This window comes from Oncorhynchus mykiss, chromosome 13, assembly GCF_057628025.1.
Source record: "Oncorhynchus mykiss isolate SJ-2025 chromosome 13, ASM5762802v1, whole genome shotgun sequence".
NCBI lineage: Eukaryota > Metazoa > Chordata > Actinopteri > Salmoniformes > Salmonidae > Oncorhynchus > Oncorhynchus mykiss.
The window spans coordinates 47,657,015-47,673,114 of record NC_143034.1 but is presented as its reverse complement, the minus strand read 5'-3'; the positions used below and the strand labels follow the sequence as shown (position 1 = coordinate 47,673,114).

At 43.6% G+C, this 16,100-nt stretch overlaps 3 protein-coding genes, 9 non-coding genes and 1 pseudogene across 13 annotated transcripts in view; 1 reads left to right on the top strand and 12 right to left on the bottom strand.

The window, feature by feature from the left end:
- Nucleotides 1–1,244: 1,244 nt before the first annotated feature.
- rs11 (40S ribosomal protein S11) lies at nt 1,245–4,194 on the bottom strand. Its single transcript, NM_001246324.2, is given in 5 exon segments — nt 1,245–1,460; nt 1,803–1,932; nt 2,198–2,273; nt 3,257–3,397; nt 4,162–4,194. Coding segments are annotated over 5 exon segments (486 nt in total). The 5' UTR covers nt 4,177–4,194; the 3' UTR covers nt 1,245–1,336.
- LOC118938588 (small nucleolar RNA SNORD35) lies at nt 1,571–1,654 on the bottom strand. Its single transcript, XR_005035796.1, has one exon. It is a non-coding gene; the product is annotated as a small nucleolar RNA SNORD35 (small nucleolar RNA).
- On the bottom strand, nt 2,038–2,120 carry LOC118938584 (small nucleolar RNA SNORD35). Its single transcript, XR_005035792.1, has one exon. It is a non-coding gene; the product is annotated as a small nucleolar RNA SNORD35 (small nucleolar RNA).
- On the bottom strand, nt 3,044–3,125 carry LOC118938599 (small nucleolar RNA SNORD35). Its single transcript, XR_005035807.1, has one exon. It is a non-coding gene; the product is annotated as a small nucleolar RNA SNORD35 (small nucleolar RNA).
- Nucleotides 3,491–3,574, bottom strand: LOC118938586 (small nucleolar RNA SNORD35). Its single transcript, XR_005035794.1, has one exon. It is a non-coding gene; the product is annotated as a small nucleolar RNA SNORD35 (small nucleolar RNA).
- A 32-nt stretch (nt 4,195–4,226) lies between the features above and the next one.
- LOC110486295 (apoptosis regulator BAX-like) lies at nt 4,227–13,274 on the top strand (annotated as a pseudogene). Its single transcript, XR_016485944.1, has 6 exons — nt 4,227–4,488; nt 9,397–9,445; nt 11,435–11,599; nt 11,711–11,846; nt 12,070–12,167; nt 12,274–13,274. The product of XR_016485944.1 is annotated as an apoptosis regulator BAX-like (transcript).
- The window catches only part of LOC118938071 (small ribosomal subunit protein uS17-like), a gene marked incomplete at its 5' end in the record, with an annotated part of 17,637 nt that continues 11,294 nt past the window's right edge, over nt 9,758–16,100 (bottom strand). Inside the window, 6 exons of the mRNA XM_090194350.1 lie at nt 9,758–10,364; nt 13,465–13,540; nt 14,311–14,440; nt 14,705–14,780; nt 15,553–15,682; nt 15,947–16,022. The remainder of the gene's footprint in view (nt 10,365–13,464; nt 13,541–14,310; nt 14,441–14,704; nt 14,781–15,552; nt 15,683–15,946; nt 16,023–16,100) is intronic.
- LOC118938589 (small nucleolar RNA SNORD35) lies at nt 13,305–13,388 on the bottom strand. Its single transcript, XR_005035797.1, has one exon. It is a non-coding gene; the product is annotated as a small nucleolar RNA SNORD35 (small nucleolar RNA).
- On the bottom strand, nt 14,054–14,135 carry LOC118938597 (small nucleolar RNA SNORD35). Its single transcript, XR_005035805.1, has one exon. It is a non-coding gene; the product is annotated as a small nucleolar RNA SNORD35 (small nucleolar RNA).
- Nucleotides 14,546–14,628, bottom strand: LOC118938583 (small nucleolar RNA SNORD35). The gene has a single exon (XR_005035791.1). It is a non-coding gene; the product is annotated as a small nucleolar RNA SNORD35 (small nucleolar RNA).
- Nucleotides 15,296–15,377, bottom strand: LOC118938596 (small nucleolar RNA SNORD35). Its single transcript, XR_005035804.1, has one exon. It is a non-coding gene; the product is annotated as a small nucleolar RNA SNORD35 (small nucleolar RNA).
- The window catches only part of LOC149978909 (uncharacterized), a 2,457-nt gene continuing 1,965 nt past the window's right edge, over nt 15,609–16,100 (bottom strand). Inside the window, exon 4 of the mRNA XM_090194351.1 lies at nt 15,609–15,682. Within this exon, the coding sequence (XP_090050477.1) occupies nt 15,609–15,682 (74 nt within the window). The remainder of the gene's footprint in view (nt 15,683–16,100) is intronic.
- Nucleotides 15,788–15,870, bottom strand: LOC118938582 (small nucleolar RNA SNORD35). The gene has a single exon (XR_005035790.1). It is a non-coding gene; the product is annotated as a small nucleolar RNA SNORD35 (small nucleolar RNA).

The following is a 16,100-nucleotide window of genomic DNA, read 5'->3' as shown; positions in this document are numbered from 1 at the left end:
CCAATTCAGTCTCTGTGATTTAGACCTGGGACACCAGCTGGACACAATGTATCAGGTAATACAGAAAACCAGCAGTACTCTGCACCTATAAACAGATTTGAATACAACCAGCCTAGATTATCAGATCATTGCAGATCCCATTACAATAAAACTAAAGTATGCCTAAGTATAACTTGATCTGCAACAGAGACCGTTTACTCCAAACAGAAAACGTTTTGCAACAAAAGCTAGTTTATTGAACAGATTCAGGTGGGGGACATACCCGAAATAGTCCAATAGAAACTAGTTTGCTGCAAAACGATTGTTGGGCATAAATGTTTCCATTGCAACACTAACAAATATACCGAACTTAAAAAGAAACTCCATCACACTTGTCTTGACGGCCCACAATTTAATGGACCTTTAAAGGAATGAAAAGATTTGGCATGGGTCCTCAGAACCTCAAGGTTCCACAGCTGCACCAGAGAGGATACTGACTGGTTGCATCACCGCCCGGTATGGCAACTGCTCGGCCTCCGACCGCAGGCACTACAGAGGGTAGTGCGTACGGCCCAGTACATCACCGGGGCCGAGCTTCCTGCCATCCAGGACCTCTATACCAGGTGATGTCAAGAGTAAAGCCCTAAAAATGGGCCAGAACTCCAGTCGCCCTAGTTAGACTTCCTTCTGCTACCTTCGACTAGGTCCGAAAGGCTTTTCAACAGTTTCTACCACCAAGACTCCTGAGCAGTTAACCAAATGGTTATTTGGACAATTTGTATTGCACTTCCTTTACACCGATGCTAGTTTCACTTCACCAGCATGTACATATTACCTGAATTACCTCAACCAGTACCCCTTCGGGGTAGCCCCCGTATAGCCTAGTTACTGTGTTGCTGTTATTTCTATTTTCTTTGTTTACTTCAGTCTATTTAGTAAATACATTTCTTAAATCTGCATTGTTGGTTAACGGCTGGTAAGCAAGCATTTCACTGTAAGGTGAAATCTGTTGTATCCAGCGCATGTGACATTAAATTTGATATGGGTTACAATTACATTTATGTAAGAACCTATACATTTGTGGAGCAGCTAGCTCACTGAACTGGAGTATCATTACTTCCAAGAAAAACTCAGGCTTTAAAAAAGACGGACAAATGGCCCTGTGGTTGGAGACACCAACGGAAAGAACTGTCCAGCAGAACGCACAGTAAGTCAGCCTCAGCCACTACAATTATTTTACAAAAGACAGGCTAGAAGACCAAGATACAGAACATTCTTTATTTAAGATACAACAGAACAGGTCAGCCTAGAAAGAAAGCCTTCCTGTCAATTGGTCTCATCTCCTGCACATCCTAGATTAGAACTTCTGGAACTGCTTCTTCGCTCCAGCGGCCTTTGTGACCTTGAGGACGTTGAACCTCACAGTCTTGCTGAGGGGTCGGCACTCTCCGACGGTAACAATGTCTCCGACGGAGACGTCTCTGCAGAGAAAAGGAGGGAATTATTGGAGCATAATCCTGAAGTGACCGAGGCACTGCTTTTGGAGGTATGACAACATCAACCAATGTGCCATCTCATGTGATAGGTAGGCCAAACTGCATCAGTGTTGCCATTAGGCAGTGTCGTCAGAGCCACATGGGCTTGGAAGACCATCGTGAGAAAAACATCATTTGCAGCCAACATCAAATCTGATTTAATAGAACTTCTACCCTTGCAGTAGGAAAGGCACAATGAGCCAATTATTGGATACAGCCTGGTCAGAAAGAACACATGCAAGGAAGAGAGGTTGGAAAGGCTCAACAGTATGACAGAGATCCTCTTACCTGAAGGCAGGTGAGAGATGGACCGACATGTTCTTGTGCCTCTTCTCAAAGCGGTTGTATTTGCGGATGTAATGCAGGTAGTCACGCCTGATGACGATGGTCCTCTGCATCTTCATCTTGGTCACCACGCCTGAAAAGGCAGAATCGGGTCAATGTGAGGTCAATCTTAGAATACATCTAAGCACTGATCTAGGGATAGGAGTAGACCGTTGAATAGGGTGAGCAGGGGGCTTGGGTCGTTGCATCAGTAATGCCATAAGGCATTGTCGTCATAACCAGAAGGCTTGGAAGACCATCGTGAGAAAAACATCATTTGCAGTAAAGTGAGAAAACAAAAGCTGACTGTTTTACATCCAAACCAAAAACAATAAACAGCAAGGAACGTAAAGACTAACCGGAGAGGATACGACCACGGATGGAGACATTTCCAGTGAAGGGGCATTTCTTGTCAATGTAAGTGCCATCAATAGCCTGTAGAAACAAAATATGTTAGGTTCTCTGCAAATCCTTCCAAAACCCAGGTAAATAATACAAAAATAAATCCAACATTCAACAATTAATGATTTTACTGAGGTTGAGTACATAAGTCGATTGAAAAAAAATTAGGCCCCAGTCTTTGGATTTCACATGAATGGGCAGGGGCGGGCACAGCCATGGGTGGGCAAGGACCCACCCACTGGGGAGCCAGACCCAGAAAGTTTCCCCCACAAAAGGGCTTTGGACAGAAATACCCGTTTCAGCTGTCAGGGTGGCTGGTCTCAGACAATGGTTACACGTGGTCTGCAGTTGAGGCTGGTTAGATGTATTGCCAAATTCTCTACAACGACGTTGGAGGCAGTTTATGGTAGAGAAATTAACATTCTATTTTCTCGCAAAAGCTCTGGTGGACATTCCTGCAGTCAGCATGCCAATTGCAAGCTCCCTCAATTTCAGACATCTGTGGCATTGTGTGACAAAACATCCTATTTTAGCGTGGCCTTTAATTGTGCACAGCACAAGGTGCACCTGTGTAATAATGTCATTTAATCGGCTTCTTGATATGCCACGGGTGGATGTATTATCTTGGCAAATGATAAATCCTCACTAACAGGGATGTAAACAAGTTTGCGAACAACATTTTATGGAAATAAGCTTTTTGTGCATATGGAACATCTCTGAGATCTTTTATTTCCACTCATGAAACATGGGACCAACAGGTTACAGCTATATTTTTGTTCAGTATGGATGCCAAAAGCCCTCCTATAACTGCATCAGTGTTGCCATTAGGCAGTGTCGTCAGAGCCTCAGGCTTGGAAGACCATCGTGAGAAAAACATCATTTGCAGCTTGCAAAGAGCAGTTAACCATACAAGCTAATTGACCACTAGATACAAGGCTCTATTCAAAGATTAACCATACTGCCCATAAGGAGCACAACTGTAGATTTAGGATAGTTTAGGTTGTTGGGTAAGTTACCTCTCTTGGAGTTTTAAAGCCTAGCCCAACACTCTTGTGGTAGCGTGGGAGCTTCTCCTTGGCCTCCTTGCCACCTTCACCAACCAGAACACGCTTCTTGTTCTGGAAGATGGTTGGCTGCTTCTGATAAGCCCTCTCCGTCTGTGGGGAAAATACATAACACCAGGTCAAAAACTGATCTACGCAAAGTAACACGTTACTCCATCATGGAGCTGAAAAGACCCTTCTTCAAGTTACACTGCATCAGTGTTGCCATTAGGCAGTGTCGTCAGAACCTCATAGGCTAGGAAGACCATCGTGAGAAAAACATCATGTGCAGGTAAATCGATGTGCATTTTGAAATAGACGGATGCACTAGCAAGACTTACAATCTATGAAGCTGACCATAATGAAAGTTCTGAATAACTAGGTAGCTAGCTAAACAATAGCCATAAAAGTCTATAACATTTGGAATATACAAGTTGAGAAAGAGGACCGCTGAGTTTAGTCAACTAACGGGTGATCTGGCTAGCTAGCCAAATTCGCGTTTAAACTAACTTAACTGCTATAGCTTTTGCAGTACGCTAAGCTCCTCGCGCATACATTTATCTAGCAATGACATGTTTTAGTTATCAACTCTGCCATAAATCAATATACTTCGATTATCAACTACAGATGAAGCATGCTCCCAATGCTGTAAAGGCCTAGTTAGAAAACTTCCTACTGGATCTCCGACAAAGCTCACCACACAGCACAGGGCCTGGAACGTGAAAGTCGAAGTAGATAATACCGTTAAGGGCCCAGTCTACTTCAATCGCATGCTTTTCGCTTAACAAACGTTATTTGTTGTAGGCTACAATGGCATTATGTTTATTTTTCTATCTAAAAAGCACATTAATTTCACCACGCTGTTTTGCTGAACGTACTTGTGCGTCCGCCATCTTTGCCAGCCGAGTCGTAAAGAGAACTAAGCATGCGCGCGACGGACAGAAGTCAGAAAGGACAGGATATGACGTTTAAGAAAGGGCAAAGCAGAAGCGGAACGTTGGATTCCATGTGTCAAAATATTTGTATTTATTGCTAATTAAACTTGCTGTAGTTTAAGTATTTTGTAAATTGACTACTCGTAAATATTATTGGCCTTCTACATAGTGCTCTTGCAAACTGGAATTATGTCAGATGACTGCAGGCGGAAGCAGAATCAAAGTAATCTTAGTACAAGATGGCAGAGCTGTCGAGAGGAGGCGATTCAGGTAAGTGACATGACTATGATAAACACAATCGATATGGAACCGTGGTACTGATATCGTAATTATCGTGAGCCGGAACGAAAAGTATTTGTCACGAAACTATTGTTTGTTGCCGGTTGGACCCAGGCGTGTCGAGCTAACATAACACCCAGCCCTTACACATAACTTGGTAAACTATCTAGGAAAGCTACATTATTGTTTTCTAGCTGTTCAACTGGGGGAAAGTGTTAACTTGTTTCCTTCTCATCAAGCTAGCTTAAAATCCTGTATGTGATAGTCAGTAATAAACAATGTGTGTGTGTGTGTGTAATGTATTTAACCAGGTAGGCTAGTTGAGAACAAGTTATTTACAACTGCGACAGCCCAATCATTTGTTTTATGTTGGATATTCGTTTTTCACTCGTCAATAGCTATTGAACCAAGCATGCCATGACAATGAATATTGTATATTCTGAATCAGGGGATTTGAACCAGGGACTGTAGTCACGCCGCTTGCACTGAGATGCAGTGCCTTTGACCACTGCGCCACTCAGGAGCCCAAATATAAAATGGTAACAGGAGTGGTTTCGTTTTCACTAGATTGAGACAAGATTGTAACTACTAACAATTGGATACCACGAAAAGGGGGTAAATAAAAAATAAAGCCAGTCAGTTGATTATTGACAAGTTTTCCCAACACTTTTGTTAAACAGGGCAAAATAGAAAAAGGCCTATAACATTTAGGATCAGCTTATGAATCGTGGCTGCCTTCCAAGCAATGGGAACCCCCCCAGAAAGGAGAGACAGGCTTGGCGATGATAGGGGCAGCAGCCTTAAAGAAGGGTCTAAACCATCTAACCTAGATGTTTTTTGGGGGGTCAAGTTTCAGTTGCTCCTCTAGCACCTCGGACTCAGTGACTGTCTGCAGGGAGAAACTTTGTAGCAGGGCAGGGGAAAAAGAGGGAGAAGCATCGGGGACAGTCGCATTAGAAGGGGTGGCAGACGAGGAAATATTGGATGGGCAAGAAGGCATGGCTGAGTCAAATAGGAATCCTGACTTAATGAAGTGGTGATTAAAGAGCTCAGCCATGTGCTTCTTGTCAGTAACAACCACATCAACTTTAAGGGACATGGGCAGCTGTGAGGAGGGTTAATTCTCCAGGTCTTTAACAGTTTTCTATAACTTCTTGGGGTTAGACCCAGAGAGAGAGAACTGCTCCTTAAAGTAATTGACTTTGGCCTTCTGGATAGCCTGAGTGCACTTATTTCTCATTTGCCTGAACGAGAGCCAGTCAGCCTTTAAAAACATAATACATTCACAGATTTCGCGACACACTGTGTGCCCTCCGGCCCCTACTCCACCACTACCACATATATACAGTCCAAAATCCATGTGCACGTGTGTGTAGAGTCAAATCAAATTGTATTTGTCACATGCGTCAAATACAACAGGTGAAATGCTTACTTACAAACCCTTAACCAACAATGCAGTTAAGAAATTACCCCCCCCCCTCCCCCAAAAGTAAGAGAAGAATAACAAATAATTAAAAAGCAGCAGTAAATAACAATGTTGAGGTAATATGTAGGTAGAGTTAGTGACTATGCATAGATAAGAGTAACAGCGGCATAGAAGAGAGGGGGGCAAGAAGAGAGAGCGGCAATGCAAGTAGCCGTTTGATTAGCTGTTCAGGAGTCTTATGGCTTGGGGGTAGAAGCCTCTTGGACCTAGACTTGGCGCTCTGGTACTGCTTGCCGTGCGGAAGCAGAGAGATCAGTCTATGACTAGGGTGGCTGGAGTCTTAGGCAATTTTTAGGGCCTTCCTCTGACACCGCCTGGTATAGAGGTCCTGGATGGCAGGAAGCTTGGCCCTGCTGATGTACCGGGCCATATAGGGAGAGGTATGCTGTGTTGTCGGTGATCAGGTTGTCATCAGCAAACTTAATGGTGTTGGAGTCGTGCCTGGCCGTGCAGTCAAGAGTGAACAGGGAGTACAGGAGGGATTCGAGCACGCACCCCTGAGGGGCCCCTGTGTTGAGGATCAGCGGGGCGGATGTGTTGTTTGCTACCCTTAACACCTGGGAGTGGCCCGTCAGGAAGTCCTGGATCCTGTTGCAGAGAGAGGTGTTTAGTCCCAAGGTCCTTAGCTTAGTGATGAGCATTGAGGGCACTATGGTGTTGAACGCTGAGCTGAAGTCAATAAATAGTATTCTCACATAGGTGTTTCTTTTGTCCAGGTGGAAAAGGGCAATGCGGAGTGCAATAGCGATTGCATCATCTGTAGATCTGTTGGTGCAGTATGCAAATTGGAGTGGGTTTAGGGTTTCTGGGATAATGGTGTTGATGTAAGCATTTCATGGCTATAGATGTGAGTGCTACAGGTCAGTAGTCATTTAGGCAGGTTACCTTAAGTGTTCTTGGGCACAGGGACTATGGTGGTCTGCTTGAAACATGTTGGTATTACAGACTCAGACAGGGAGAAGTTGAAAATGTCAGTGAAGACACTTGCCAGTTGGTCAGCGCATGCTCGGAGAACATGTCCTGGTAATCCGTCTGCCCCTGCGGCCTTGTGAATGTTGACCTGTTTAAAGGTCTTACTGACATCGGCTGCGGAGAGCGTGATCACACAGTTGTCCGGAACAGCTGATGCCTGTGTCAGTGTTACTTGCCATATTTCAGTGTTACTTGCCTTGAAGTGAGCATAGAAGTTATTTCGCTCGTCTGGTAGGCTTATGTCACTGAGCAGCTCTCGGCTGTGCTTCCCTTTGTAGTGTGTAATAGTTTGCAAGCCCTGCCACATCCGACGAGTGTCGGAACCGGTGTAGTACAATTCGATCTTAGTCCTGTATTGACGCTTTGCCTGTTTGACGGTTCGTCGGAGGGCATAGCAGGATTTCTTATCTTCCGGGTTAGTCCGAGTAGCTTTAGCTTAGTGCGAATGTTGCCAGTATTCCATGGCTTCTGGTTGGGGTATGTACGTATAGTCACTGTGGGGACGACGTACTGGATGCACTTATTGATAAAGCCAGTGACTGATGTGACCTACTCTTCAATGCCATCAGAAGAATCCCGGAACATATTCCAGTCTGTGCTAGCAAAACAGTCCTGTAGTTTAGCATATGCTTCATCTGACTACTTTTTTATAGACCAAGTCACTGGTGCTTCCTGCTTACATTTTTGCTTGTAAGCAGGAATCAGGAGGATAGTTATGGTCAGATTTGTGAAATGGAGGGAGAGCTTTGTACACGTGTGTGTGTGTGGAATAAAGGTGGTCTAGAATTTTTTTCCCCCTCTGGTTGCACATTTAACATGCTGATAGAAATGAGGTAAAACTGATTTAAGTTTCCCTGCATTAAAGTCCCCGGCTACTAGGAGCACTGCCTCTGGGTGAGTGTTTTCCTGTTTGCTTATGGCGGAATACAGCTCATTGAGTGTGGTTTTAGTGCCAACATCAGTCTGTGGTGGTATGTAGACAGCTACGAAAAATACAGATAACTCTAGGTAGATAGTGTGGTCAACAGCTTATCACGAAATACTCTACCTCAGGCGAGCAAAACCTTGAGACTTCCTTATATATCGTGCACCAGCTATTGTTTACAAATATGCATAGGCCCCCGCACAGTGTCTTACCAGAAGCTGCTGTTCTGTCCCGACGATAGTGTATAACCCACCAGTTGTGTGTTCTTAATGTCGTCCTTCAGCCACGACTCGGTGAAACATAAGATATTAGTTAATGTCCTGTTGGTAGGATATACGTGGTTTCAGTTCATCCCATTTATTTTCCAGCAATTGAACATTAGCCAGCAGGATGGAAGGCAAGGGCAGATTAGCCACTCGTCGCCTGATCCTCGCAAGGCACCCTGATCTTTTGCCTCAAAATCTCAGTTTCCTTCTCCAGCGAATCATGGGGATCGGGGACTGGTTGGGTGTTTGCAGAAAAATCCCTCGCGTCAGACTCATTAAAAAAATAACTACTCGTCCAATTTGAGGTGAGTAATCCCAGTTCTGGTGTCCAGAAGCTCTTTTCAGTCATAAGAGACGGTAGCAGCAACATTATGTACAAGACAAGTTAGAAACACAAAACAAAAATATAGCATGGTTGGGCCGAAAAGCCGATAAAACGGCAGCCCTCCCCTCCAGCGCCATTTTCCTTGGTGCGCATGTTTTCGTGTATGCCTGTGTTGCTTCACAGTCCCCGCTGTTCCATAAGGTGTTTAAATGGAATTTTACTGCTTGCGTCAGTTACTTGAAGAGGAACAGAGTTCCATGCTGTACTGTGCACCTTCCATAATCGTGTATTAGACTGATTCATCAGACTAGTGGGGTTTGGGGTTTGATGTTTTCAGAAGATGGGCAGGGACCGCTGTTTTCAGAGAAGCTGGTTCCACCATTAGGGTGCTAGGACACAAGTGCTTGGACTGGGCTGAGTGGGAGCTGCCCTCCTGTAGGGGTGGGAGGGCCAGATGTGGCAGTCAGTCTTTGTACTTCATACTTGTTGTCATTCTAGAAACATCATAGACAACTAGCCTAACTGCAGTACATCTTGGACCAGTCCAGCTGTTACTAATGTCAGCTGACAAGTCAACTTCTGAAAATGAGCCAGCTGGTGTTTTAACTGTTTTACATGAATTAATGTCACACTGAACTGGTCATGAGACATGCATACTTCAGTAGCTACTTGTTCAAGAATATCTTTGTGTCACATTTCAAACATGTTTAGAACATTACATCATATTTTATGACGGCCCAGTTTCGTTATGACAGACACGCATACATTAGCCTGGCTGACGCTACCCACGTGACTCAGTCAGGAGGACTTCAAGAATTCAGTATTTGCCAGACTACCCACACATAGGCATTGTCTTAAATTGCCTCTACCTGCCCTTGATTTATGTCCTGGTAGTACTGACTCCAGTGCTGCTTTGTGTTCTCAGGTAATGGAACTGATCAGGTACTAGAACTGGGAAGAACATTACTGACAGAGAGTATACCTTCATGTTTACTCTTGAATTAGATCTTTATTCACATTTGTCTGATTTAAATCAGGCTGTAATACAATTTAATCAGTACATACAGCCTGAAACATTGGAGCTGTTAATGTTCCTTAAAATCACATTTTTACTTTACCAGTTGTCTGTGTGGTTTGTCCTTAAGAGCAGGCCATTTTCAATGTCTCCCTAAAATGACATACCCAAATCTATCTGCCTGTAGAAAGGATATGCATATTCTTGATAACATTTGAAAGGAAACACTTCGAGTTTAGAAATGTGAAATGAATGTAGGAGAACACAGATCTGGTATAAGATAAGAAAAAAACTTTATATTTTTAGTTGTTGCATTATCTTTGACATGAAAAGAAAAACCACACATTCAGCTAGGAAGCTGGAGGTAATTTAGATGGTGTCCACAAGAGGGCAACAGTGTATGTGCAAAGTTCCAGACTGATCACTTCAAGAATGAGTAAGCAACCTGACATTTAGTATGAAGTCATCCAGGTGTCCCTCAAGATTTGCCCAAGTGTAAAAACTTAACTACAGTAAACATACAAAAATGCTATACTAATAAAATATACACATTTACACACTCCCAGTAAGGCCATGCATGATGGATCACCCTACATAAAATGTACTAAACAGGAGATGTGACAAGAATGCTGATCCAATATCTCCAAACACTGAAATATTTAAGGGCCAAGTTAGCAGCCAACACAAACAAAGTTAAGAAATAAATTGTACACACTAAGTATTTAGAAACCCTTTCTACACAATGTTGTGCTGCTGGTCCCAAGTCTCTTTCTGCTGTAAAGCACTTACCGTACTCTAATTGTAGGCTGGCTAGGTATTGACATCTCTAGAGGGCCGGGCGGTGGTTTGTTGTGGAGCCAGAGTGAGCAGCAGTCAGGCTGTGGGGAACAGAGAATTTGAATGTTGTCTCTTTGAAGTCAGTCTTTACCACAATTGCATTCGATTTTCAGATATCTTTCTTTGCAAGTTGAACGAGTGGAAATAAAATCGACTGTGCATACTATATGGACATGAAATTATTTTATCAAAACATGTTATCTCTAGGACCCTCAGGATGACAAATCAGAGCAAGATTACATCATGCAAGTACGTTACTTACCTTCAGATAGGAATGTATCAAACCTGTCGCGTGATAAGTGTTTTGTTATGCACTCAAAATAGCATAGGTATTCACTGTAATAGCTACTGTAAATTGGACAATGCATTAACAGGAATAAGCTTTCTGCCCGTATAAGACATGTACCGAAAGAAAGTTGTGTAAAACGACGTAGTCACATTATGCATATTGAGCAACAACTGTCCTTTAGACGGGACACTGATCCATAAGAAGATTTCTACCAGACTTTTTAGAGAGCCGGTAGGTATATGGTTCAATGTAAGTAGTCCATGTGGCCATTTGATGAATTGTTCAGCAGTCTTTTGGCTTGGGGGTACAAGCTGTTAAGGAGCCTTTTGGTCCTAGACTTGGCGCTTCGGTACTGCTTGCCGTGCTGTAGCAGAGAGAACAATCTGACCAGGGTGGCTGGAGTCTTTTGCAATTTTTTGGGGCTTTCCTCTGACACCAAGTGTATATAGGTCCTGGATGGCAGGAAGATTGGCCCCAGTGATGTACTGGATTGCACGCCCTACCCTCTGTAGTGCCTTCCGGTCAGATGCCGAACAGTTGCCATACCATGCAGAGATGGTGCAGGTGTAGAACTTTGAGGATCTGGGGACCCATACCAAATCTTTTCAGTTGCCTGAAGGGGAAAAGGTGTTATCGTGACCTCTTCACGACTGTCTTGGTGTGTTTGAACCATATAGTTAGTTGGTGATGTGGACACCAAGGAACATAATTGTCAACCCACTCCACTCCAGCCCGTCGAGGTTAATGAGGGCCTGTTCGACCCACCTTTCCCTGTAGTCCACGATATGAGCTAGTTATTTACCCGGGACCCTCTTTTCGCAGTTTCATCTACGAGCGGGTTCGTCGCCATGCTGACAGCAGTACTCAGTTGTCAGTGTCACGGACCCAGTTGGGCGGGAGTGAGCTGTGTGACCCCAACCACAAGAAACTGGCCCTGTGCCTGGAGCAGATTAGAGATGAGCTGGATGGCAATACACAACTCCAAAGGTATCTTAAACCAAGGTCTTAGAAAGGGACTCAGCTCTTTGCTTGAATTCACTTTAAATTGACCCCTGGAGTTTGTACAATACTCAGAGCATCTCTTGTTTTCCCCTTCAGTATGTTAAATGATACTGCACTCCAGCCCAGCCATGATGTTTTTATGAGAGTGGCCCGTGAGATCTTCTCTGATGGAAAGTTCAACTGGGGCAGGGTGGTGGCACTTTTCTACTTTGCCTGTCGGCTGGTCATCAAGGTGAGGGTGGAGAGTGGTAGTATTTTATTTAGCTCTCCTTTCTCTCTCAATCATTCTCGCGCTCTCTTGTCCTCTGTTAGACAAAGGAAACAGGGCTCATCTCAGTCGGAATAGAGTCACTTTTGTAAACCGCAGCGCTTGGAATGGAACTGCAATTTACACGTTTTGGGATGAGTTGGCTTCTTCGTTGTGCAATAAGACTGCATCGTCTTTCTCTCCTTAGGCTCTGTTGACCAAGGTCCCCAAATTCATCAGAACCATTATCAGCTGGGCTACAGACTACCTGCGAGATCATGTGATCAACTGGATCAGGGTGGCTGGGTAAGGAATCAGTAGATGTGCTTTCCCCACATTGACATGTTTTTTATAGATGTCTTCGAAATTGTGGTGATGGTTGAAGACAATGGTGTCTCTTCCTAATTCTTAGGAGGGAATTCGTTCCTACTTTGGCACTCCCACCTGGCAGACCGTGGGGGTGTTTCTCGCTGGAGTTCTTACCACTGTGCTGGTCATGCGCAGGATGTGAGGGGGAGGAGAGCCTGAGAGAAGGACATTGAGGGGTGGGACATAAGACTGGGTAGTAGAGTCAGACATGTGAGGGTGAATGGAAGATGCTTCTGGGGAAGGAAAAGGCGAGGAAAAAGAGTTGGATGGAAAAACGGCAACGTTTGGAGCTGATCAACCACTCCTCTTTCCTGCCCTCCATCGCAAAGGATTGAGTCATGGTTCTTATCGCTGTTCCCTACACCGCTGAAAATGTGAGCGGCTCTTGACCGTACATACAGGAGAGAAGGAGGTGTGTAGAGACTCGGCCAGGGCACATCTTTTAATGAATTTTTTTATGTCTTACAAATAAGTCACTGCATGTCATTTTGTTGCTTAAGTCTTATGAACTGATGACAAATCAGCCATGAGAATCTGCTGTGCTTTATTTCTGTTGCACTTTTCTTCCATTGAGTCTCTCCTTTTTCCTATCTGATCATTCTCCCTCCCTCTATGGTATCTCTTTGCTAGAGTATGCATTTTGGGGTGTCAGATCCTTTATGTGTGACCGTAGGATCAGATGTTGGAGGTACGTGTTTGTGCAATTCTACTGCAGACACATGGTCCTCTCAGATGTTTACCTCAGCATAGTGTTCAAAGTACTGTATTCTATGGTGGGCTATTTAAAAGCAGACCATACCATAATCCTTCAATCAAATGCTCTTTTTATACACCTTGTTAATGTGTTAACAAATAAGGTAACTTTCTTATTTTAAGTTGTCAGTGCCTTGGTTATTTTCTACAATAAATTGCTTTGATATTTTTCACATTTCTTTGCTTTCTATCGTTTAACACTCTTGTCCCCCAGAATATTTTTGCAGTGACATTTGTTGGTTTTGTATGTTTTAATATGAACATAAAATAAAAATGAATTATGGATCGCGATCATTATTAAGCTGTGCTTTTCTTGGTATAACAACTGCATCAGTGTTGCCATTAGGCAGTGTCGTCAGAGCCACATGGGCTTGGAAGACCATCGTGAGAAAAACATCATTTGCAGTAAAGTGAGAACAAAAGCTGACTGTTTTACATCCAAACCAAAAACAATAAACAGCAAGGAAATGTAAAGACTAACCGGAGAGGATACGACCACGGATGGAGACATTTCCAGTGAAGGGGCATTTCTTGTCAATGTAAATGCCATCAATAGCCTGTAGAAACAAAATACATGTTAGGTTCTCTGCAAATCTGGCTGGTCTCAGACGATGGTTACACGTGGTCTGCAGTTGAGGATGGTTAGACGTATTGCCAAATTCCCTACAATTGGAGGCAGCTTATGGTAGAGAAATTAACATTCCATTTTCTTGCAAAAGCTCTGATGGACATTCCTGCAGTCAGCATGCCAATTGCAAGCTCCCTCAATTTGAGACATCTGTGGCATTGTGTGACAACTTCATATTTTAGTGTGGCCTTTAATTGTGCACAGCACAAGGTACACCTATGTAATGATCATGCTGTTTAATCAGCTTCTTGATATGCCACGGGTGGATGGATTATCTTGGCAAAGGAGAAATCCTTTGATTTAAACAAGTTTAAACATTTTCTAGAAATAAGCTTTTTGTGCATATGGAACATTTCTGGGATCTTTTATTTCCACTCATGAAACATGGGACCAACAGGTTACATCTATATTTTTGTTCAGTATGGATGCCAAAAGCCCTCCTATAACTGCATCAGTGTTGCCATTAGGCAGTGTCGTCAGAGCCTCAGGCTTGGAAGACCATCGTGAGAAAAACATCATTTGCAGCCAACATCAAATCTGATTTAATAGAACTGCAACTTTAGTGCAACAGTGAGTGACAGCCATCCTTGCAGTAGGAAAGGCACAATCAGCCAATTATTGGATACAGCCTGGCGAGAAAAAACACATGCAAGGAAGAGAGGTTGAAAAGGCTCAACAGTATGACAGAGATCCTCTTACCTGAAGGCAGGTGAGAGATGGACCGACATGTTCTTGTGCCTCTTCTCAAAGCGGGTCTATTTGCGGATGTAATGCAGGTAGTCACGTCTGATGACGATGGTCCTCTGCATCTTCATCTTGGTCACCACGCCTGAAAAGGCAGAATCAGGTCAATGTGTGGTCAATTTTTGAATACATCTAAGCACTGATCTAGGGATAGGAGTAGACCGTTGAATAGGGTGAGCAGGGGGCTTGGGTCGTTGCATCAGTAATGCCATAAGGCATTGTCGTCATAACCAGAAGGCTTGGAAGACCATCGTGAGAAAAACATCATTTGCAGTAAAGTGAGAACAAAAGCTGACTGTTTTACATCCAAACCAAAAACAATAAACAGCAAGGAAATGTAAAGACTAACCGGAGAGGATACGACCACGGATGGAGACATTTCCAGTGAAGGGGCATTTCTTGTCAATGTAAATGCCATCAATAGCCTGTAGAAACAAAATACATGTTAGGTTCTCTGCAAATCTGGCTGGTCTCAGACGATGGTTACACGTGGTCTGCAGTTGAGGATGGTTAGACGTATTGCCAAATTCCCTACAATTGGAGGCAGCTTATGGTAGAGAAATTAACATTCCATTTTCTTGCAAAAGCTCTGATGGACATTCCTGCAGTCAGCATGCCAATTGCAAGCTCCCTCAATTTGAGACATCTGTGGCATTGTGTGACAAAACTTCATATTTTAGTGTGGCCTTTAATTGTGCACAGCACAAGGTACACCTATGTAATGATCATGCTGTTTAATCAGCTTCTTGATATGCCACGGGTGGATGGATTATCTTGGCAAAGGAGAAATCCTTTGATTTAAACAAGTTTAAACATTTTCTAGAAATAAGCTTTTTGTGCATATGGAACATTTCTGGGATCTTTTATTTCCACTCATGAAACATGGGACCAACAGGTTACATCTATATTTTTGTTCAGTATGGATGCCAAAAGCCCTCCTATAACTGCATCAGTGTTGCCATTAGGCAGTGTCGTCAGAGCCTCAGGCTTGGAAGACCATCGTGAGAAAAACATCATTTGCAGCCAACATCAAATCTGATTTAATAGAACTGCAACTTTAGTGCAACAGTGAGTGACAGCCATCCTTGCAGTAGGAAAGGCACAATCAGCCAATTATTGGATACAGCCTGGCGAGAAAAAACACATGCAAGGAAGAGAGGTTGAAAAGGCTCAACAGTATGACAGAGATCCTCTTACCTGAAGGCAGGTGAGAGATGGACCGACATGTTCTTGTGCCTCTTCTCAAAGCGGGTCTATTTGCGGATGTAATGCAGGTAGTCACGTCTGATGACGATGGTCCTCTGCATCTTCATCTTGGTCACCACGCCTGAAAAGGCAGAATCAGGTCAATGTGTGGTCAATTTTTGAATACATCTAAGCACTGATCTAGGGATAGGAGTAGACCGTTGAATAGGGTGAGCAGGGGGCTTGGGTCGTTGCATCAGTAATGCCATAAGGCATTGTCGTCATAACCAGAAGGCTTGGAAGACCATCGTGAGAAAAACATCATTTGCAGTAAAGTGAGAACAAAAGCTGACTGTTTTACATCCAAACCAAAAACAATAAACAGCAAGGAAATGTAAAGACTAACCGGAGAGGATACGACCACGGATGGAGACATTTCCAGTGAAGGGGCATTTCTTGTCAATGTAAATGCCATCAATAGCCTGTAGAAACAAAATACATGTTAGGTTCTCTGCAAATCTGGCTGGTCTCAGACTATGGTTACACGTGGTCTGCAGTTG